Source organism: Mastomys coucha, unplaced genomic scaffold (assembly GCF_008632895.1).
Source record: "Mastomys coucha isolate ucsf_1 unplaced genomic scaffold, UCSF_Mcou_1 pScaffold22, whole genome shotgun sequence".
Taxonomy (NCBI): Eukaryota; Metazoa; Chordata; class Mammalia; order Rodentia; family Muridae; genus Mastomys; species Mastomys coucha.
In genome coordinates, this window is record NW_022196905.1 from 186497571 (window position 1) to 186522880 (window position 25310).

Here is a 25310-nt window from a genome sequence, read left to right on the forward strand (position 1 = left end):
ACCCAATGATTCCTTGAATTTCCTCAGTTACATCTCCCTTTTAATTTCTGATTTTGTTAATTTGGGTATGGTCTTTCTGCCTTTCAGTTAGTTTCCCTAAGTAAGGCTTTGTCTATCTTGTTGCTTTTCTCAAAGAACCAGCTCTTGGCTTTGTTGATTCTTTATATTGTCCTCTTTTCTAATTGATACATTTCAGTCCCCAGTTTCATTATTTCTTGCAGTCTACTCCTCCTGTGTTTGCTTTTTTCCTTTTTCTAGAGCCTTCAGATAAACTTTTAATTCATTAGTATGAGAACTCTCCAATTTCTTTATGACAGCACTTAGTATTGTGAACTTTCTTAGCATTGCTTTCATAGTGTCCCATAAGTTTGGGCATGTTGTACCTTCATTTTCATTGAGTTCCAGAATGTCTTTAATTTCTTTATTTCTTCCCTGATCCAGTGATCATTGAGTAGAGAGTGGTTCAGTGTCCATGAGTTTTCAGACTTTCTGTTATTTCTGTAGTTTAAGTCAAGCTTTAATCCATGGTGACCTAGTAAGATGCATGGGGTTATTTCAGTCTTCTCGTACCTATTGAAGTTTGCTTCATGACTGGTTATGTGACAAGTTTTGGAGAAGGTTCTGTGAGGTGCTGTGAAGAAGGTATATTCTTTTGTGTTTGGGTGAAAGGTTTTTAGATATCTGTTAGGTCCATTTGAATCATAACCTCTGTTAGTGTTATTTTCTCTCTGTTTACTTTCTGTCTCAATGACCTGTCCATTGTAAGGGTGGGGTGTTGAGGTCTCCCACTATTAATGTTTAGGGTTTGATGTGTGATTTAAACTTTAGTAATGTTTCTTTTACAAATGCAGGTACTCTTGCATTTGGGGCATAGATGCTCAGAATTGAGATGTCCTCTTGGTGTATTTCTCCTTTAATAAGTATAAATTGTCCTTCCCTGTTTTGTTTGATTACTTTTGGTTGTAAGTCCATTTTATTGGATATCAGAATGGCTATTCCAGCTTGTTTCTAGGTCCATTTCCTTGGAAAACCTTTTCCAGCCCTTTATACTGAAATAATTACTATCTTTGTTGCTGAGATGTGTTTCTTGTATACAGCAGAATGATAAATTCTGTTTATGTATCCATTCTGTTGGCCTGTGTCTTTTTACTGGAGAATTGAGTTCATTGATTTTGAGAAATATTAATTATCAATGACTGTTACTTCCTTTATCTTGATGTTGGTGCTAGTTGAGAGTGTTATGTGTGTGTGTGTGTGTGTGTTTCTCTTCTATTGATTTTAATGTTGTAAAATTACTTATTTCTTGTTTCTTGAGTATACTTAGCCTCATTGGGTTGGTGTTTTCCTTCTGGTATCCTCTGTAGGGCTGGGATTAACAGAAAGGTGTTGTTTGAACTTGTTTTTGTCATGTACTATCTTGGTTTCTCCATCAATGGTGATTGAAAGCTTTGCTCTACATAGTAGTCTGGGCTGACATCCATGATCTCTTAGAGCTTGCCCAGGCCCTTCTAGCTTTTAGTCAGAGATGAGAAATTGGGTATAATTCTGATAGAACTTCCTTTATATGTTACTTAGCCTTTTCTCCTTGCTGCTTTTTAAATTCTTTCTTTGTTCTGTATACTTACTGTTTTAATTATTATGTAACAGAAGAATTTTCTTTCCTGGTCTAATCTGTTTGGTGTTCGGTAAGCTTCTTGTACCTTTACAGGCATCTCCATACATAAGTGACCCCAAAAATTCCACCAGAGAATCCTACAGCTGATAAACCCTTTCAGCAAAGTGGCTGCATACAAAATTAACTCAAAGACATCAGTAGCTCCTCTCTACAGAAGCAATAAATGGGCTGAGAAAGAAGTTAGGGAAACAGTAGCACTCAGAATAGCCACAAATAACATAATACACCTTGGTGTAACTCTAACCAAGCAAGTGAAAGAACTCTATGACTAGAACTCAAGGCTATGAAAAAAGAAACTGAGGAAGTTATCAGATGGAAAGATCTCCCATGCTCATGGAACAGTAGGATTAATATAATGAAAATGTCCATCTTACTAAAAGTAATCTACAGATTCAGTGCAATCTCCATCAAAATTACAACACAACTCTCCACGGATCTCAAAAGAACAATTCTTAACTTCACATGGCAAAACAAAAAACCCAGGATAGCCAAATCAATCCTGAAGAGTAAAAGAACTTATGGAGGTATCACCATCTCTGACCTAAAACTGTACTACAGATCAATAGTAATAAAAGCTGCATGGTATTGATATAAGAACAGACAGGTGGATCAATAGAATTGAATCAAAGACCCAGAAATAAACCCACATATCTATGGAAATAAAATCCACATACTTTGACTTTTGACAAAGAAGCCAAAGACATTCAATAGAACAGGGAGAACATCTTCAATAAATGGTGCAGGTCTAACTGGATGTCTGTATGTAAAACTATGCAAATAGATCCATATTTATCACCTTGCACAAGGCTCAAGTCCAAATGGATCAAAGACCTCAATGTAAAACCAGACACAGTCTAATAAAGGAGAAAGTAGGAAATAACATTGAACTAATTGGTACAGGAGAAAATTTCCTTAACAGAATAGCAATGACTCAGACACTAAGGTCAAAAATTAATAAATGGAACCTTATGAAACTGAAAAGTTTCTGTAAGGTAAAAGACACTGTCAATAGGACAAAGTGGTAGCCTACAGAATGGGAAGAGATCTGCACTAACTCTACATATGACAGAGGGCTAATATCCAAAATATATAAAGAACTCAACAAGTTAGGCTCCAAAAAACCAAATAACCCAATCAAAAATTGTATACAGAGCTAAACAGAGAATTCTCAACAGAAGAATATTAAATTGCTGAGAATCACTTAAAGAAAAGTTCAACATCTCTAGTCATCAGGGAAATGCAAACCAAAAGACCCTGAGATTCCACCTCACACCAATCAGAATGGCTAAGATCAAACCCTCAAACAACAGCACATGCTGGTGAGGATTTGGAGAAAGGGGAACACTCCTTCATTACTGGTGCAATTGCAAACTGTACAACCACTCTGGAAATCAATGTGGTGGTTTCTCAGAAAATTGGGAATAGTTCTAACTGAAGACCCAGCATATGACCTAAAAGACCCAAAAGATGATCTACCATACTACAAGGACACATGCTCCACTATGTTCATAGCAGCTTTATTCATAATAGCCAGAAACTGGAAGAAATCCAGATGTCCCTCAACTGAATAGTGGATACAGAAACTATGGTACATTTACAAGATAGAATACTATTCAGCTATTAAAAACAAGGACATTATGAATTTTGCAGACAAATGAATAGAACTAGAAAATATCATCCTGAGTGAGGTAACCTAGGCTCCAAAGACATACATGGTATATGTACTCACTGATAAGTGGATATTAGTTAAAAGTTCACAATACCCATGATATACCTCACAGACCCAAAGAAGTTAAACAAGAAGGAAGGCCCAAGTGAGGATGCCTGAATCCCACTTAGAAGGGGGAACAAAATAGGCATGGAAGATGAGAGGGTGAAGGGAGTTGGGGGAGTAGGAGTAGGCATGGGGAGACACAGGAGAGAAGCCTAGAGGCAGGAAAATGAATGGAAGTATGCAGCTGCAGGGGATGGGGAAACCTTAGGAAGTCCCAGAGACCTAGGATGAGGGAAGCTCCCAGGTGTCAATGGGGGTGACCTTAGCAGGAATTCTCCAATAGCGGGGATATGGAACCTGAAGAGACACCTCCAGTAGCCAGACAGGAACCCCAGTAGAGAAATGGGGACACCAACTTACCTAGAAAACTTTTGACCTGAAATTGTTCCTGTATAAAAGAAATGTAGGGACAAAGATGGAGCAGAGACTGAAGGAATGGCTGACCAGGGACCAGCACAACTTGAGAGCCATCCCATGGGCAGGCACCAGTCCCTTATACTATTAATGATGCTATGTTGTGCTTGCAGACAAGAGTCTAGCATGGCTGTCCTTTGAGAGGCTCTACCCAGCAGCTAACTGCAGATGCAGTTACCTACAACCAAACATTGGACAGAGGCCGGGGACCTCTACAGATGAGTTAAGAGAAGAATTCAAGGCCTTCAAGAAGATGACAACCCCACAGGAAGACCAACAGTATCAACTAACTTGGACCCCTGAGAGCTCCCAGAGACTGAGCCACCAACCAAAGAGCATACACAGGCTGGCTCAAGGCCCCCATTTGGCTCAAGCACATATGTATCAGAGGGCTGCCTTGTCTTGTCTCAGTCTGAGACTTGATGTACCAAGGTGGGGGAATACCCAGCATGGGACTGCCCTCTCAGAGACAAAGGGGAGGATGGGTAGGGGAAGAACTCTTTGAGGGGGAACTGAGAGGGGGCCATCATTTGGAATGTAAATAAATAAATAAATTTTTAAAGAGATGATTATTTATCCCCAAGACCAAGATTAATCATGACATAGTTGGTAGAACAAGACATGTCTTTTAGGTGGTGCGTTATACAGACCAGATTATGCAGCCCAGGCTATCTCAATATTAATGCTTGTTCAAAGGAAGGCCACATATCTAACATCTCTAAATAGTTCTAAGGTCCAATTTTTGGTCAATATTTTACTTTTTTATTAATAAAATCATTGATAAAATAAAAATTTACCCACCAGAGTTTTCTTTCCTTCCCATTACCACTTGGAAACATTAAAATAAAAGGGATGCAGGGAAATGAACCCAGAACTAGATGCAACCAAATAACCATAGTATACATGTAAATGCTGAGAGAACACCAACCAACACTCCCCAAACACCTCTAAGCCATCCTCCCTCTGAAGTGATGCCTGGGGTGGGTCCAAATGTGGATTCTCAAAATCAGTAGTGAGGAAGCCCTTTTCCCACTCCAGCCTCTTCATTTTCTAAGATAAATGAAAATCAACACAGGGTTCTATGCTGCCATTTAAAACAAGAAAGAAAGAAGAAAAGCAAGGAAGGAAGGAAGGAGGGAGGGAGGAAGGGAAGGAAGGAGGGAAGAAGAGAGGGAGGAAGGGAGGGAGGGAAGGAGGAAGGAAGAAAGGAAAGAAGGAAGGGAGGAAGGAGGGAAGGAAGGAGGGAGGGAAGGAAGGAGGGAGGGAAGGAAGGAAGGAAGGAAGGAAGGAAGGAAGGAAGGAAGGAAGGAAGGAAGGAAGGAAGGAGGGAAGGAAAAACCATGCTCTCTTTCAAGTGCTTTCCTGTGGCAGGCATCTGAGCAGCTATGCAGGGCCTTCTAATAGCTAAAGAGCTTTTAAGCTATTATTACCTAATTCTTAGGAAAACCTAATGCTTTTTTTTAAAAAAATAATTTTAATTCCACTATTAAGGAAAAGCTGGACAAATGAAGTTGTCACTAAATGAAAAAAATCCTGAAAAGAACACTCACTAACTCCCAATCTCTCTCTCTCTCTCTTTCTCTCTCTCTCTCTGTCTCTCTGTCTGTCTCTGTCTCTGTCTCTGTCTCTCTCTCTCTCTCTCTCTCTCTCTCTCTCTCTCTCTCTCTCTCTCTCTCTCTCTCTCTCTCTCTCTCTCTCTCTCTCTCTCTCTCACACACACACACACACTCATGACCTATCTAGGCAATGGATGACAGTTGGCATCTGTCTTGTGCTGTAGTTACAGGCAAAGTACCTGAGCTGCTTCAGGAACTCCACATCAGAGTTGCTGTTGATGAGCTTGATGAACTCCTCGTAAGAAGGAGCATACGTGTAGGCTCTCTTGTGATGTTCACTCATCTGTTCTCTGTACTCCAACTGTGCAAGGAGCATTTGGTTAATGTAGTCAGGGTTACTCAGCAATTCCACTACTGGCTTCAAGACTAGGGAAAAGAAATGAGAGTGTCACTGAAAAATATACTCTTCTTGAAGAGACAGATTCCATATCACATCAGTGAAAATGTATATGGGAAAAACTGTCTACAAACCAAATGGGGGACTTACTGAGGTCTCCCTCCCCTGTTCCAGTAAGGGAAAGAATGCCTTGGCAGGCCCGGGACTGAGGCTGCCCACCTGTGGAGTGAAAAGCTGACTGCTGAGATCAAAGACTGACAATCAGCTCAGTTCTGCCAGAACTCAGACTTAAAGTTCCTGCTATAAACAGACTGCTATTCTCTCTTTGTCCAGTCTCATGTTTATGTTAAAAGTCTGATTGCTGTGGTTTCGGTTTTTTTGCCTTTTACTATATAAACACACTGCACCCTGAGTAAAGTACACCTTGACACATCTACTTGGTGTGGTTTCTTTTTGCTCCCCCACCCGCTTATTGTTCACAGGTCCCCTTCGCCTCCGGTCCAGGACAATCCAGGGTCCGCTGGCGGAACACTACATTGATGATAATGTGTACACACACGCTGTGAAATACAATGTGTGTGCACACTTGCATGCACACACAGAGCTGCCCGTCCCTCTAGGGAGGTCTGTGTAGGCACAATCAGTGCTTATTTGAATACACACATGAAAAGAACACTGGAAGGAAGCCTTCTGGAACTCATACTGCCAAGGAAACACTCTTGATTTTTTCTCACTTTTTTGTAAGGTTCATTTTGTTTTGGTCAGTATAGCCTACAAAAAGATAAATGTCAATGTTCCCCCAACTGTTCAAAGCAGGCATTGGGGAGGATGCTGTGTAAGTCAGGAACACCATGGCAAACCCACCTGCCTAAGTTTACAGTGCCCTTTTGTTAGTAAACCAGCTGATAAGCACAAATAAATGGATTATTACTATTATTATTATTATTATTATTATTATATGAAGGAGATGTTTAACCACTATATTTCCCTTATTTAAAATTCCTAGATAGGGAACGTCTGTCTTAAGTCATTTTTCTTTCACATGTCTGCATCCACCACCACTTCCCTTATAGTGAATGTATGTATGCATGTGTAGGCCAGAGATCAACATCCAGTGTTCTTCATCACTCTTTGCCCAAATATTTTTTGAAGACAGGGTCTCTCTCTCTCTCTCCCTGAACCTGGAGCTCCATTTTGGCTAGCCTGGCTGGCCAGCGAGCTCCAGGATATGCTGTCCTTGTCCCCAGCACTGGGGTTAACGTGTGGGGACACACCTGGCTTTGGTAACCTGCAGTCCTCATTCTCATACAAGTGTTTAGCTGCAGCCATCTCCCTGCCGCTCTTCCATTCTTTTATTCTCATTAAGTATTTAGCTATACAAATAACCTTTAAATGTTTCTTATTATGCTATAGTTTAGTACGTATTGTTTATTAAAAGTTCACAAAAGCAGCATTCCCAATGAAACTTAAAAGAAAAAATAGAAGTAAACGCTGACAGAGTCTCTGTGCAAATGTGTGGGTGTTCTTTCCTTGATGTATTTCTACTGGCCTAGATAACTCGACAACTATTCCAAGTGAATGTGTTCATACATACATGAAGAGTGGCTTTTTCCTATATTAAAATAGCATTAGCAATAAACTTTTAAATACAGATATAAACTTTTCAAACCATGTATGGCCAAAGCCTTTATGTGATAATAAAATGTAAAGTATCTGAAATTCCTTACAACCCACATGGTCTGCAATATATAAGATCTGCACAAATGTTATATGAAATATAATCACAGGATACAGACATTTGTTTAAACACTCATGACATTAGTGGTATTAATTTTATAAGTCTACCTTTTGTCGTGAGAATTTCTGAGAGCATTGTACGTAAGCTGAGAGACTGGATATCCTTCGAAGGAAGAAGGCAAAACACCAGAACCTGAGAACATGTTTGAAGGAATTTTACTTCATCGTGTGAGTCCTTCAAGCATGCATGCAACACAAAAGGCCTTGGCTGTTCTTCATGTCTGAAAGAAAAGAAAGACAGGACATCAAGTGGAGGGATGGGATTGCCATCCCACAGTCAAAAACTCTGACCCAAAATTGATCCTGTCTGAAAGAACTGAAAGGACAAAAATGGAGAAGAGCCTGAAGGAAAGGAGGTCCAGTGACAGGCCCAAATTGGGACCTAGCTCAGGGAGAGGCCCCAAGGCCTGAGGCTATTACTGATGCTATGGTATGCTTACAAACAGGAGCTTAGCATGACTGCCCTCTGAGAGGCCCAATAAGCAGCTGAAAGAGTCAGATGCAGATATTTACACCTAACCAATGGACAGAAGCTGCTGACCCCTGTGGTTAAATTAGGGAAAAGCTGGAAGAAGCTGAGAAGGAGGGTGACCCCATAGAAAAACCAGCAGTCTCAACTGACCTGGATCCTGGAGATCTCTCAGACACTAAGACACCAACCAGGCAGCATATACCAGCTGATATGAGGCCCCCAATACATATAGAGCAGAGGACTGCCGGATCTGGGTTCAGTGAGAGAAGATGCATCTAACCCTCAAGAGACTTGGGGAGTGGGGATATCCTCTTAGAGACAGGGGTGGAGGGAGGTATGGGATGAGGAAGTCAGACTGGAATAGGGATAAAAACTGGATTTTAAAAAAGGATCAAAGAATTAAAATAAGAATAGATAGGTAGGTAGATAGAGATAGATAGATACATACATACATACATAGACAGATACATAGATACAAAGATTATATACATAGATAGATGGATGGGAAAACTGTTCAGAAATAATTCAATTATATATCATTAGGTAAAAAATATTCTAAATAAGCAACACATTGATTTAAATAACTGTAGCCTTCTCAGAAGTTCCAATAATCAATACTTTCCTTAGACATGGATTGATCTGGAGAGCCTGTGCTGGAGTGAATGTAAATGTATGATGCCATCCTTAGTTTCTGTAAACATAGCACAATTAGAGTCCCTAGGAAGAGGACACCTAAGTGAGGTTTGCCTCCATCGGACTGGCCTGTGGTCATGTTTGTAAGAGCATTTCCTTCCCTCCCTCCTTCCTTCCTCCCTTCTTTTCTCCTTCCTTCCTTTTCTGTTTTTAAAGTTCCTTTTATTTTAGGTTTATGGATATTTTGTTTGCATATATGTCTGTGTACCACATGCATGCCTGGTACTCTAGAAGGCAAGAAGAAGGTATTGGATATCCTGAAACTGAAGTTAGAGATGGTTGTGAGTCTCCATGAGCTGGGAGTCAAACCCGGGTCCTCTAGAAGAGCAACAAAGGCTCTTAACTGCTAAGCCATATCTTGTCAATGAGAGCAATTTCTTAATTAATAATGATGAGGGAAGGTCCAGCCTACTGTGTGCAGTGCCTCTCCTGAGCAGGTGTTTCTGGGGTGTATAAGAATGCAAGCTGTGCAAGCCTTGGAGAAGCAGCCATGTGTTCCTCCATGGTCTCTGCTCCAGTTCCTGATTTGAGGTCTTTCTTGAGCTCTTGGCCTGACTTCCTTCAATAATAAATGAACTGTGTTCAGAGAGTATAAACCAAATAAACCCACTCCTCCAAGTTGCTTTTGGTCAGTGTTTGCCACAACAACAGAAAAGAAAGAAGGGTATGTGGCCTTACTGTATTTTCAAAGGCAACCATGATAACTACCATAAGTAGTATCAAAGGTCATAAGAACTTCCAAATACTAGCAACAATTCAAAATGGTATGAGTATTTCTTTAACTAAACAACCTTCAAGTTTCCAGATGAATCCTATTTATTGTTTGTTTGATTGTGTTTGCTTACTTATTTGCCAGCCTGGAACTCATTATGTAGACCAGGCTGGCCTAAAACTCTGAGATCCATCTGCCTCTTCCTCTTGACTGCTAATTAAAGGCTGGATGCGAAAGTAAACAGGCTTTGACATCTGTCACCCATGGTCCCTGGGACTAAGTCAGCTGATGTGGCTGGCTAGGTAGATGTTCCTGTCCCCTTACCACTCCATGGATCCTGCATGAAGCTGTACACTTAATTGAAGAGAATGACCTTCCTCAAATAGAGGACAAACAGTCTGTCTTAAATATATGTGATATATAGCATCATTTTTTAAAACTAATAAAGTATAAACCAGTATCATGAGCCATTTTTTTTTGATGAAGAAATTGTAGGATAGTAAGTTTGGATTATTTCTATGGGTAAAGGGTCTGTTGCTTAATGCTCCCAAAGGTGATGGCAAATTGCATTTGTGAGGATCCCAGGTTCTTTCCAGTCATGGCCATAGATCACTGTCAGCACTAAGTGCACCCCAGAACCACGATTTGGGAGAATCCGACTGAAAAATAGTAGAAAGACCAGTCTAAGTTTTTCTATTCCATAGCATCATGAAATGGTAATTTTTCTCCTATTATTGGAGATAAGTGGCAAAGATTCCATCGTAACAAGAGGCCAATACTGAGCAAATACTCTAGAGTACAGAAAACACATTAAGGGCTGTACAGGAAATGAAACATGGAATGCATATTGGTATCTTTATGATTAATGCCTCTCAAGAGTACACTGTGACTTCTTACACTAGAGACTGGACTAACTGGAATATGTACACCAAAAAAAGAACAATTTCCTTCTTTGCCTGCTGTAATCACCTAGAAGAATTCTATCCTAATGTGCAAAGCCAATGACATGGAGACATTTAATGAGTAAGGCTTTATATATGCACACCTCGGCTGGTGTTTATTTTTATTGATTTATTTTTGACAGGGTCTCTTGTAGCCCAGGCTAGCCCTGAATTAGTTATGCAGCACTAGGATAATACTCAAGTCCTGATCCTCCTACCTCCGTCTCCCAGCTGTGGGATTATGGATATGCACCAGTGTGCCCCATTTATAGGCTGCATCTGAATCAAATGCAGGCTTCATGCATCCTGGATTAACAGTCTACATTCTGGTCTCCATGTTGGCTTTGTAAAAGGTTCCTGAAGGAAAGCATGATGGTGCACTATATAAAACCAGAACTCAGAGAGAGAGGCAAGAGGATCAGGAGTTCTGATCCAGTTTAGGCTGTAAGACCCTGTCTTTAAAAACACAAAAACAGCCAACCAACAAAAGATGAGGCCAGGCCTACAATCAAGAGTTCAAGGCCTGAAAGGGCCACAGAATGAAGTTAATGTCAGCCTTCATAACTTATTAAGATCCTCTTTCAAAAAAAATTAAAGAAAGGAGTGGCTTGGGGCTGTAACTCAATAGTAAAGCATTAGCTCTGCTCGAGAGCCTGGACATGCTGGAACCCTAGGACTCTCCCCCCAAGTATCTTCGTTTATCTTAAACTATTGCTGGCCCTGCTCTTTCCATACAGTAAACACAGAGATGCTATTCCTTGGTCATCTCAAGCCCTGGTATGGGTTTAATACTTTAAAATACACATCTGGTTAGTACTTACTGGAGGAGGACAACCAAAAAAAAAAATCTACTTTTACAAGAGAAACTTCTCTAGATAAAACTGAGCCTATACATCAGCTGGGACCTGCATGGTCATAAAAATGTCACAAATTTCCCTCCTTCCTAACAGCTGAGTCAGGGGAAAACTAAGAAAGCCAAACAAAAGAGAGGGCTGGCCCAATACACTCACTGTATAGGAAAACCTCCCACCTAACTCCTGTAGACTCTCCTGCAAACTCTGCAGGACACTTCATGATGCCCTTTAGGAGGTGGGCATCGGTGCTGTTTATGAGCAGAGAGGGCTCACAAAGCATAGCCGCTGTGGGTGAGCAAGCCCACCCAGCTTCTGGTGAGCTGTAACGGGCTTGCTGCATCCTGCCTCTGGCAGTGTTCATCAGCCTTTGCACTTCTCACTCCTTGAATAGGGAAGAAGTCAGTAACTTTGATATGCTTCACAGTTACAGTATCCGACCCTCCCACCTACACCAAGAGGAAGATAGCACACTACCATCATACAGATGAGAAAATGAAGGTGTGGATAGGCACAGATGAACAAAGGCACGGAAGTGATAAATGGAGGAAACAGTTCTTGTTCCCTCTGTCTCCCTCTGAAGTCTGTGCTATGCTACACTGTAGTCAGAGGTTGAAAAAAACAGGGGAAAACACGTCAAAAGTAAAGAAAGAAAATATGTGAATAAAGGCGTTTCCTCAAATAAGTAGCCTGTGTTCCACAGCCACACGAAACACAGATTATAAAGAGATTGCAAAATTTTAAAATGCTATTGAATTAAAGCATAAAGGCAATCTTTTTTAGACTTTCTGAAGCACACTGAGACGAGACAGACGGGAAAAGGAAGGGGAAGCTGAGCAGGCTTTAAGTGTGATCTGGACTGGTTTGCAGCAGCAGCAAACTGACAGGCTAGAAAGAAGCCCTGGCTGACCGGAAACGCTTAGCAGCCAGGCAAAGGATGCCTTCCTCTTATTACTGCAATTCGTTATTCTCCTGACAGTCGCCAACCCAAGGTGCTTCCCAGACCACCCACCTCATTTTGCAGCCCAGAGAGAGCTGTCCACCAGCCAGATTTACAGGACAAGAATGGTGTTACCCAGAGCTGCCCTACAGGCATGACACTACAGTGAGGGTCAAACCTACCCTCACTGCAGGCAGATCTGACTGTGAGCTTTTATAATGCTATGCCAGTAACAGTTGTTCTCAGACCAAACCACCCAAAGGAACAGGTCTAGTGAGGAACTGGTATTCTTTCAAGTAACTGTAACTATAGAAATACGGGTATAGATTTAACTTCATTTTTTTTCTCTACATTTTTATCATCAACTAAAGTAAAAAGGAATCAAAAACTAGGGGCTGTGGCTCAGCTGGTTCAGTGGTTGCCTAGCCTGCACAAGGCCTTGGGGTCACTTGGGGGGGTCACCCAACACAACTAAACCAAGGTGATAGCACACCTGAAACTCAGAAGGTGAAGGCAAGTGATTAGAAGTTCTTCTATGCAGTGAACTGGAAGCCAGTCTGGGACACAGGAAAAGACAAACAATGAAATAAACTGAAAAACCCTCCACACCTGAAGAGTCAGGCTTCTAACACGGACTCTGTCTGTCCTCTCTGTCATTCTCATGCTCTACTTACAACAATGTGACACCATCTCCTAAAGTAGCTCTCAGAAAGCTGGCAAACACCTCGGTGAAAACATACTCTTATGTTGAAATTAGATATTCATAAAACACTGCATTTCTCTAACCATGTGTCCTTTTCTCCTAAATCTATTATTCTTCTAACTGAAACATTTAACATACTGTCCTCTAATGAGTGTAGCTTACTTTGAAACAAGCCTCTATGAATTCCAGTGAGTCTTTAATACCTATTAGCCGTACCATGGAACCATGGAATACTTTCACTGGTGGGCACCACAGTAAACGATATACTAATAAACAATAGTGCCAAGGCCTAAAGGAGGACATAAACTACAGAGACCACAGGCAGGGACCTAAGGATCCTGTTTCACTTTCTAACCGCACACACTGTCTGCCAGAAGGTAGTTTTACAACACACAGCAGGGTGCTGTGAGAGACTCCCACTTGTTCCAAACACACTTTAGGGGATCTGTAAGGCCAACACCATATTCATTATTATTTTACTACCACAAAGTGACAAAATGCCATTTTTCTCTTTCACTCACAAATGATTTTCCAAAATCACTAGCGGGATTTTCTAAAGAGAACACAATGTGAACTTGTACTTGAAAAGCTTTTTGGCTTAAATATCTGATGTTGTAAATATTGATGAATATAATGGATTCAATAAGTGAAGCTGGCAAATATTTAACAATTAGTTCTTCACGGAACCAAATTCTAAGCTGAAGTATTTCCCCATTTCATAGTGTAAATGGCCAATTTCAAGACAGCAATATGATTTCACTGAGCTCACTTGGAACAATGAGGGGCTATGCAATATGCTGTCACCTGCCAGCGCAGGGTGGCTATGGCATATTACTAGATGTGAACCACATGAACAACAGCTGTTTGATGTTTGGTAGCTCTTAAGATATAGGACTATCTTCAGATACAGAATTCTGAGAAGCACAGTCCTATGGTAATGTTTTTAGACAGGATGTGCCTAAGTAATAAGATGATAAAGTTGAGTTAGTCTCAAATGACATTTAAATAAAAGCATTACGGGAAAAAATCAGTTATCACAGCTAATAAGAGTACCATTTTATGAAAGTGAGGCACATCAGAAGCGAACTCCTCACTATGCACTACAGTTGGACCAGCATGCAAAACGCTGGAGCAGCCAGCAGGAAACAGTGGGAAGGCAGTGGGAATGTAATGGCTCTGGATTTTAGCCTCATCAGCCTGAGGCTGGCAGACCTGGGGAGAGAAGACAGCTCCGTGTGAGTGAGAATGTATAGCTGCCACTCTTAACAGCCAGTTCACTGCCAGGGCAGCATCACCAACCTGAACAGGGGCCATCATGGGATAAACTCAGCACAGAGCTATCCAATGCTAACTAGGGAGCCAAGACTGATGTTCCTGAAACCAAGCATAAGCAATCTTAACTCCACATCATCCCAGTGCCATTCCAAACAACTGCATGGCCTGACAGGCAGTGCTCCTCCTTTCTTTAGGGCCACACTCACTGTGTTAAGTCACACGGGCCATATTTCATCATCCTTGCACTCACTCGAGAGCATAGTACAAACTTAAGGTTCTACCAACAAGCCTAGGAAAGTGATTTGTCCTTAGCATAGAAATAGCCCTGCAGACATCCTCCAAAGCCAGGTTTGCACCAGATAAACACACACATACCTTTCTTAAATGAAGCCATTTCTCTAAGAGCCTGCAAGTGCTAACATTAGATTCTCCTAACAGGTCTCAGAACATCACTAGGTATCAGAGGGATACAAATTAAAACTACACTGAGATTCCATCTCAACCTAGTCAGAATGGCAGTCACTAGAAAAACAGGTAACAAGAAATGCAAGCAGTGCCGGGCGGTGGTGGCTCTTGCCTTCAATCCCAGCACTTGGGAGGCAGAGACAGGCAGATTTCTGAGTTTGAGACCAGCCTGGTCTACAGAGTGAATTCCAGGGCAGCCAGGGGTGTACAGAGAAACCCTGTCTTGAAAAAAAAAAAAAAAGAGAAAGAAAAAGAAAGAAAAGAGAAAGGAATGCAAGCAGCAAGAGCAGACACCAAAGGGAACCCTGACACAGTGCTGGTGAGAATATAAACTCATCTAGTCGCTAACAAGTCAGTATGAGGGCACCTCAGAAAACAAACATCAGAGCCCAAGACATGGCTCAGCAAGTAAAAGTGCTTGCCACACAAGCCTGAAGACCTAAGTGTGCACACATACACACACACACACACACACACACACACACACACACACAAATTAAATAAATAAATAAATAAAAAATAAATAAATAAAATCTTTTTTTCAAAACTAACCTAAAATTAGGTCTATCATAGGACCCAACTACATGCCACTCTTAGCTATACCCAGTGACCACAAGTCTCCATGTAACACAAACACTTGCATACCACTGCCCTTTACAGCACTCCTGAAAACACCTTGTACTGCAGCTCAATTCACAACAGTCAAGAAACGGAATCAACCACAGTGTCCATCAGCTAATGAATGGATAAGAATAATGTGGTATATGACACAACTGAATATTACTCAGCTGTAAAAATAAAGAAGTTTGAAGGTAAGATAGAACTGGAAGGCACTCTACTGAGTGAGGTTGCTCTGCCCCAGAAAGACAATGCTGTATGTTCCCTCTCACATGTAGATCATACTTTGAATCATTTGTTTTGTTCTGTTTAATCTGGAGTACATATGGAAGCCAGGAAGACTAGAAATAGGCCACTGAGGGTGGACATCTTAAGAGGAAGGGAAATGTCAAAATACAGGTAAAATGAGAGTAGAGAAGGGGATACTATGGGCAGAAGGGTTCAAACATGGAAGGAGATGGGAAATGGGGAAATGAGGCATTGGCAGGTGGCTTAACAAACATGAAAGGTATGTAAAAAAGCTTCATAGAAACATATGATTCACCAACACAAGGAAAAATTAACTAGAGGGAATGCTAGAGAACTGGCAATATGAAATGTATGGAGGCTATCCTCAGTCAGAGCTAGAGTAGAGATAGGCAAACTGGGGAGGGGGAGGGGGAGGGGAGAGTAAACTAAGGCTACATGAAGAAGCCTTAGAGAAGTCCACTAGTTTCTAAGTGTGTTGAGCATATTCTTTTTAAAGGGGAATATGAGTAGGAGTACTCTGCACAAGTAGACAGTGCTGCTCCCGAAAGGCATCAATGCCAGGCTCAGGGTACTCCCTCTGAGCTATTGTTAGCGAGCCAGAGGCACTCAGAACAAGGTGGGCTACTGCCACTGCTTTTTGTTGCCCAGCATATGCAGATGATAGGACACCACCACTGAAGCCACCATTCATTCTGGAAGCAGGACATGGAGAGATGAACCTCCCTCTGACTAGGAAACTCTCCCTGCTGACTAGCTCTCAGAGTGCTGGGAGGTGCTGTGCAGCTTGCTGGGAGAGAAAAGATATCAATGTTACATCCAGCTGTGGGCCCTGCATGCTGTAATGCCTGACCTTCCAGGAAAGATGTGCCCTGGTGTGATCCTGACATGACAGTTATGGGCACAACAAACTGCTTTCAGACTGGCAAGAGGTCTGCTCCATGGGAAGGCTTTTGTGCCTGGTACTGTAACGTGGTCAGATGCCCAAGACTAGGGAAGTTATAGGGTTTTGGCGGGAACCTACTGTTGTCTCACTAACTGGCCACACGGTTAAACCACCGTCTAAATATTTGTTTACACCCACAGATTTGTGCTGCTCTCAACTTCCGTCAGAGCATCTTCTCTTTGCAGTGATGGCTGATACAGACTCATTTCTGGTCAAAATACTATGTAAAACTAACTGAGCACTCAGCTCTATCTGAGTCCTTTGTATCCACCTCTTTCCACCCAAGGCTCAGGACATCTTAGGGGAAGAGGGCAAGGAAAGAGCCACTGCATGTGGGGTAGAGCTACAAAATGCTTCCGGATATGACAGAGTCACTGCACTCACAACTCATGGTGGCCATCGTTACCTGCACAAGGGCAGGCCAGTAAAATCCTAGCGCTGAGTGGGCTTCAAGATGAGGCCCCACTTCTCCTGGAGGAGCAGCAGCTGATAGCTGCACAGGGGTCGAGGACAAGCCTCTCTCCCTTGGGGACATGGCTGCTGGTAGGCTACTTGAGCCCCAGTGGATGTCCATATACCCAAGTGCTTATGGGCAGCACTAATGGAACTCAAAACAAAAAAGAAAAGGAGCACATGAAGTTGAGAGGAATGGGCTGGGGAGCAATGGGGGAGTGAGAAGGAGGTAATGGAGATGAGTTAATTAATATACATTTTAAAAATGTATGGAAACTGAGTCTCAAAGAGTTAAAAAAAAAACATTATTTTAAAAAGTTAAAATAGCTATGCTATAGAACCAATCTAGAGGCTGAACAACAGGGTAATGGATAAAGAAAGTCTGGTATATCTAAACAATGCAAATTTCTGAACCTCATTCATTAAGAATGAAGTTATGTTGATTGTAGGAAAATAAGTGTAGCTGGAGAGAATCACAATAAAGTGAATTAGGTCTCAGGAAGGCAAATATCCATCTTCCAGTTGTGGTTTCTATATCTTCATCTAAGCACATAAAATGCTATGCTTATGTGTGACTACATAGCATGAAAGGAGAATTAAAACTCTAGGGGAGCAAAGGGGACTAACAAGTAGAGATGTGACAGAGCAAGGGAAGGTGTGGGGTAGTGGGCAGTTCTGATAGCCGGAGTCCAGTAGAGCGGCCACCTTGGAACCCCAGAGACCCACTGAGCAAAGTAAATTTGTCCACAAGGGATGGTAGGAGTTGGGTGATATCTCCTGAGTTGATGGCTCAGATTTCAGCCCAACCCCCTCACAGCTGCCCCCCCCCCCCGCAGGAGATGTGTGCTCTATCAGGCAGACAATGCTTCAAGCTCCCAGCATTCTAGCTGGACCCTACACCCAGTCATCTGACCACAAGCCAGGCATGCCACGTCCCATACAATAAAAGGGGTGGTTTGCCCCCTCCTCACTCTCTTACTCTCTCCCTCTCTCTCTCCCTCTTGCTCTCTTTCCTCTCTTTCTCTTTGTTCTCTTCTCTGGCTTTCTTCCTCTCCTTTCTTTCTCTCTCTTCTTCCTCTCCTTTCCTTCCCTTTACTTAACCAGCATATTTCTCCTTCCTACAATAAAATAACTCATTTATACATTGCCTCCTTTTTAATAAAGGCACCGAGCAGCCAACAGGTCAGCAGCAGGCCCTCTGCCTCCAGGGAGAGAAAGAAAGCCACAGGCAGACCTCAGCCCAGGCCGGCCCCCTGCCATTGGAACAACAGGAAGGAGGTATAGGGAAGGATGTTCAAAATGCATCACATTCATATATGAAAAGGTTCTGTGTAAAGTGAATATACACTCACAGGGGAAAATTTAAAAAGATAATTTTCAGGCTATTGTGATATAATTGAGCTCTTAAAAGAAACACGAAAAGAAATATGAGCTAAATTTTTCTCAAATTTCTAAGCTCACTGATTCTATATCACATTATAAAATAGTGTATTTATTTCATCTTTAGGTACCCACAATATTGTAAGTTAAGTTCAGTATGGGGCTTGCTAGCCCATCAACAGTATACTGCATGAATTACTTATAAAACCACATACACGTATAAAGCAATTTTCTATTATAAAGTTATTAAGAAATCTATTCTCTGAGTACACTGTGACTATTTCCCTTCAAAATGTCTACATTCCAAGTCAAGCAGGCAGACCATTTTAAAGTATTACTTAATTTTATCTCCTCAAAGAGGAAAGTTTTAATGAGGAAGGGGAAATATTTGCTGATTGTGGTGGTATGAATATGCTTGACCCATGGAAAGTAGTACTATTAAGAGATGTAGCCTTAGTGGAGGAGGTGTGGCCTTGTTAGAGGAAATATGACACTGTGGAGGTAGGGCTTTGAGGCCCCATGTATATACTCAAGTCTGGCCAGTGTGACACTGTCTTCTGGCTGCTTTCTGATCAAGATGTTGAACTCTCAGCTTTTTGCCTGCCTGCAGGCTGCCATGCTTCCCACCATGATGATAATGGACTAAACCTCTGAAACTGTAAGGCAGCCCCATGTAAATGTTTGTAAGCGTTGCCTTGGTCATGGTGTTCCTTCACAGCAATGGAACCCTAACTAAGACATCATGTTACACACTTACCTGGCAGTAGCAGCTTTCAGGTCACAGAAGTGAGTGAGCAAAGCCTTTACAATATCATTACAGACAACTTTAACCACATCCACATGACTCAGCCTGTGGTGAATCTGCTTGACAATTTCCCAGAAGTCATCCAAGAGCAGATAGTAGAGCTGTCCATCATCTCTGCTGAGGTTCCCGTACCAGGAGAGAATATAGTCTCGGTAGCTGTAGTCAAACACTGTGAGGAATAAGCAAAGCTGGGTCAAAGTTGCAAACATCGAGGCAGTTCATTGTTTAAAATATAGTGAGGCTAGGACATAGAACAGGGGAAAGGAAAGCTTTTAAGTTAGAAGACCCTCATCTAACTGGAATATCTGAGGTCTTATACAGTCTAATTTTAAATACCTGATCTTGATGCCCATCTACTTAAATACATATAATACAGCCAATCTTTTCAATCATTGATTTGGCCAAGGTCATGCTTCTCCAAAAAGACCCCATAACTCATGTGAATAAAAGATATTTCTGTCAAGTTTATTCCATCCTAAGGTACTTACTCTGCCTCCTTACCTATATATACTTTTTAGAGTTCTTTACACTTTGGTACTTAAACCATGATTCAGGACCATGATCCTTTGCATTCAATTAGAGAATAGATTCAATATTCTGTCTCCTAATAAGGCCCCAACAATACAGAACAATAATACAAGAACACAACCACAGAATACAGTTCCACAACCCAGCATCACACACAATCAGCATGTGTAGCCGTCAACCTTCACTGGGTGATTTCAAGACCACCTATATTTGTAGGATAGTCCCATCCAATAGAAACATGAAAATCTGTATATGTGCTTTCACATTTTTCTGCTACCCATATTAATAGAATAAAACCAGGTAAAATTAGTAATATATTTCATTTCATATGATGTACTTTTATAATATTAGGTAGTCAGCATTAAAAATTAAATATTTTCATTACTTTTCCAAACCATGCTTTGAAATCTGGTGCATATTATATAGTTACAGCAATCACAAATGAACTACTTAAGTTTGAAGTTTTTGGTGCTCCAAAGTCCCATTGTAGGTCTAGTAGCTGTCCACGACAGACATCACCGCTCTACTTAATACAGAAAGTCTGTAAAGTTAATGTGAGTACTCAAGAAAGGACTTCTGAACAATAAACCGACATCTGGCATAGATGACATCACCTCCAAAGGCTGTGGGAGGGGACATATTTAGCCATATAATATTGCTCAGCTCAAGAACACAAAGCTTACTGATATTTTTTAAATCACTTATTTCTCAAAGCTTTTCTTTTTCAAGCACTACTCTGTGCCTGGTAGGGTAGTACACACCTTTAATCCTAACTGCTGGGAGACAGAATAGGCAGATCTCTGAGAATTGGAGGACAGCCTGATCTACATTACAAGTTCCAGGCCAATGAGGGGTATATAGGGAAACCCTGTCTTAACAGTCAGAAGACAGAGACAGAAAGCCACACAGACAAACAAAAAACACGTATATAACATCAAAAATTCTGTTGACATTTAAATATGCCAAACTTTAAGTAAAATGTCAAGGGGATTCCAATGGTTTCAGTTGTACCTTCTAGCTGAGAATGATTGCCTTCCAAAGAGAGAAGGAAAGGGGAAAATGTTACTACAATCTTCAACCATTCATTAAACAATATCTTATAGCTCTGATATGCAAGGTAGAATCAACAGCCACATCATCTTAGCTTTCTCAACACTCAGTTCTAGATTCACCATAAATTTACATGGCCACCTTTGTAGAATTCTAGTTTTGGCTTGTTTGTTACTGTTGTTATCAGCTGCTGCCAAACTCATAAGCTGCACTCCAGAATCTATTGTTATAGCAGCCAACAGCTCTTGTTTTGGCAGAGGATGTGATGTTCAATTTCCCAAAAAACATCTTATGTAAAACAAAGGACTTCTGTTTCTTAAGAAGCTGCTTAACAATGCTGTCTAACAGATAACAGAAGCTGAGCTACAAAAGAGAAAAATACAAAAAGTCAACCTCAGTGTAACACTGAGAATACTACCAGAAGGAAAAGAGTTGGATTTAGTTAGTGCCAACTGTACAATAAGATGAAATACTACATATAATCTCCATGATACATATAAGTGATACATTAATAAAAACAACAAGTTTAAAAAAGAAAGCAAACCATCAAATGTGCTCTAAGAAAGACCAAATAATAACTAAGCAAAGCTTCTATGCCAAGGCTTTGTATGGCACTTTCCTTCCAAAAGAACCCACTGCTAAGGTCAATGTGTCACTTGTTTCTGTCAAGTAGGCGTCAGTTTTTCCTAAGCTCACCCACACAAAGGCTGCTGAAACAAACTGGCCCATCCAAGAGAAAAGGGTCATGCTCAAAAAACTGCAAAGATATTTTCTAGGTCTTCCAAAATTCAAAATGCACTATAGTTTTAGCATTTACAATGGCCCCGAGTAGAAGCAACTCGCATGTCCACCAGTGGGTAAGCAAGTAAGATGTGGCACATAAGACAGTGAAATAGTAATCAGCATTCAAATAGACAGTTAAAACATGGTCTGTAGAATTAAACTTTCCAACACTTTTAAACCTTGATTTTTATTTGATATGTATGAGTGTTTGACTGTGCACCATGTCATGTGTGGTGCCCATGGAGGCCAGAAGAGAGTATAAGATCCTCTGACACTAGTTACACAGATGGCTGGGAGCCACTCTGTAGATGCTTGAAACCAAACCCAGGTTCTCTCTGCAAGAGCAGCAAGTGCTCTTAACCATTGAGCCACATCTCCAGCAGCTACAGAGGTGATGAGAATCCTTTATCAGACTAATCTTCCTATATGAAACAACTAAGAATTCTGGAGGGCGAGGGGAACTTAAGGCAGTTAGAGCAGGAGCTAGAGAGCTGCTCAGTATTTAACAGTGCATGCTGTCCTTGCAAAGAGCCCAGCTTCAGCTCCCAGACCCCATATCAGGTGGCTGCTAACAGCTGTAAATGCTGTCCCAGGAATCTGAATGTCCTGTTCTGCTTTCCATGGGCACCAGACACACATGTGGAACACACGCATACACGTAGCCCTTCATACACAAGCACATAAAATTAAAATAAACATTTTTTAATTGGCACAGAGCCATCAAGATGGGTCAGTGATTAAAGGCATTTGCTGTGCAAGTCAGACAACCAGAATTAAGTCTCCAGGGGCCATGGTAAAAGAAAACAATTGATTCCCAAAGTTATCCTCTGACCCCCACATGCACAGCATGGCACATGTACATCCGAACTTACACATGCACATGCATACACATAAGTAAAAATAAAATTCTCTTTAAAGCTTTTTGTTTTGTTTTGTAAAGATAGGATCTTACTGTATAGCCTTGCCTATGTAGATCTGCCTGCCTCTGCCTCCCAAGTGCAGGGACTAAAGGCATGCTTTGCCATGCCGAGCATAACCATGAGGTTTTGAATAATAAAAGCCAAATTTTAAATCCAGCAAAATTTAGAAAAGTCATTATAGTCATCATTAGAAGAAACATTACTAACATTAAATGAGATTTTATAAAATCTGAAAATTCAAATTTTCAAACTCTGTCCCTACTTCTTTAATACTTGTCCTCAAATTTAAACATTTTTGTGAACTGTGCCAAGTAAAAAGTACTTATCTGTGTATTAAGAGTCACCTCTTAGCTTTTTCCATGTATAATAATTGAAATCGATGTTTACAAATCTGATTTTAATATTCATTTAAAGCCTTAATTTGATCTTCAAACTCATAGCACCCTTCACATTAATATTAATTAACATTAATATTTAGATACTATAGTATACTTTGCAATTGAACCTTTCCATGAAAACCTCATTTGCATGTTCTCCACTCTCATGAGGCTATCCCTGAACCTCCTTAAACTGTCTAATCTGTTTGTTTGTGAGTGCATCGAGTCCACTAACCCCTAACACACATCTGCCAGGCAGTGTCCAGAATGAAACATTTCCTGAACCTATTTTGGAGAATAGAGAGCAGATTTGCACTTCATATTGTAGATAAATCTCTCCAATGCTGGTTAGCTTCATGGGATCTGGAAATTCCTACTCTATAAATGTCTAAAGCACTTCCAAAACATAGATGCACCAATTTCAAACAGAAACTCATGAAAGAGTCCTCCTGCTGTAGGAAGGGTAGATAAACTAGAGATTACAAATTCCCTCTGAGAACAATGACTGCTTTACACTGCAATTCCATGAGCCCAGTCTGTCCTCACCATCTCTCAGAGCACGATCCATATTGTGAGAAATGACCACTCTTCTGCCCTGAGCTGTCTCCTGTGGATTTCCATACACAGGGCTCTGAAACGAGAGGAAAGAGAAGATAGAGATCACTGAATGAATCAGCTACATAGAAAGACAAAACCAAGACAAAGAGTAGGAGAGTGTAATCTTACTCTGGAAAAGTAGACGAATGTTCAAGGTTAATTAAGAAATGTTAAGGAAAAGAAGAATTAAATATTATAATATTGGAAATAGTGGGAAACTATAAAGCTAGATCATATATTGATAAGAAATAAAAGCATAAACAAAAAAAAATAAGTCAATGAGGGAAAGATAACATTATTTGTCTCTGTTAGGGTTTCTACAAACACCATGACCACAATCAGCTTGGGGCGGAAAGAGTCATTTCGCTCAAAACTTCCATCACTGAGGAAGTCAGGGCAGGAGCTCAAGGCAGTAGCCTGGAGAAAGAAAGTGATGCAGAGGCCATAGAGGAACACGGGTTACTGGCTTGCTCCTCACCCTGCTGTCTTACATAACTCAGGACCACCTGCCCAAGGTGGCACCACCCTCATCAATCACTAATCAAGAAAATGTTCTTACAGACTTGCTTAACAGGCGATCTGATAGAGGCATTCTCTAAATGGAGGTTCCCTCTTCCCAGATGACCCTAGCCTGTATCAAGCTAACATAAAACCTAGCCAGCACCCTACTCAACAAATAATAATGGAATAGTTTTGTATTCATACGTGAGAGGGTGTGATAGCCATACTTTATTTATAACTTGAAACTGATTGGGAAGCTAAACATTTTCTTAAACTAAAAAAAAATATAATAATAATAATTAGAAAATTTGGGATCAGATGTTTATAATCATGAGACAGCAAAGGCCTCTCTACAATAAGGCACAAAGGCTGAAAGTTATACAGGAAGACAAAAACAAAACAAAGCATGACTTTAAAATAGAAAATTACTGTTTGACAAAAACAATATAAATAAATATAAGTAGTACTCTAAGAGAATATCTTAAAACATCTAACAACAGAGTATCTATTTATATATTTATATGTATATCCCTATCCCCAAACATCATACTACATGTTTCTTGCATTAGGAAAATTTACATTGAAGCAATACTACATATCTCAGATGGTCTCCATATGGAATCTGATCAGCCCATTTCTGCTTTGGTACTTTGGTGAATACATAATCACAATATTCATTCATAAAAGCTTTGGTGGGCCAGGGCACTATTATTTTAAAAATATATTTTGGCTTTTTATTTCATTAAAATAAATGAAACCTATCTTCATGATAAGATTTAAAACTACCTCAAACTAACCAGGGTCAGTTTTAATTACACACAGACTTCTCTAGAGGGAAAAAAAATTAGAGATCTCAATATATAATTGCACATTTGAAAAATGTTTTCCAAAACCAGGCCAAAACTTGAAAGTTCTTCTTTAATACATGTAAGCAGATCTTCAGAATCAAGGACAGCATAGCAATAAACATTTCCTTGAATCCATAATGGCTTTTCAGTCCATAGCCACGATACACTCAAGCTGTCTATGTGCCAAGTCAGAGATTCCCTCTGAAGAGAAAGCACCCAGAGAACCTGCAGAAACTTGGGCATGCCAACACACTAGTCACTAGACAACCAGGAGCTGTCTGAACCTTAGCCTACACAGGCTGGGAAGAAGGCAATGCTCTCTGGGTAGCTTTGAAGCCACTCATGACATAATTCCTCTTATGCCCGTCACCATCACTACTCCAGTACACAAATGCCTCTCCTCCTTATTGTGCACATAGATTTTCAAGTGTTTCCCAATGTACTCCAGTTTAGTTTATGTTAAAAAGAAAAACAGCCAGGCATAGAGACACATGACTATAATCCCAGTATGTGGATGCAAAGGATGGTTATTAGATGGCTATCCTTGGCTACAATGCTAGTTTGAAGTTAGCCTGGGCTACTTAAACCACAAA

At 40.8% G+C, this 25310-nt stretch overlaps 1 protein-coding gene across 2 annotated transcripts in view; it reads right to left on the reverse strand.

Annotated features, from left to right (window-relative positions):
• Snx25 (sorting nexin 25) overlaps positions 1-25310 on the reverse strand; it is a 105743-nt gene that overhangs the window by 58358 nt on the left and 22075 nt on the right. For both annotated transcript variants that reach the window (XM_031339711.1, XM_031339713.1), the window contains exons 2-5: positions 23318-23402; positions 19066-19282; positions 7662-7834; positions 5659-5845 (exon numbers count right to left, since the gene is read on the reverse strand). In XM_031339711.1, the coding sequence (XP_031195571.1) occupies positions 5659-5845; positions 7662-7834; positions 19066-19282; positions 23318-23402 (662 nt within the window). The remainder of the gene's footprint in view (positions 1-5658; positions 5846-7661; positions 7835-19065; positions 19283-23317; positions 23403-25310) is intronic.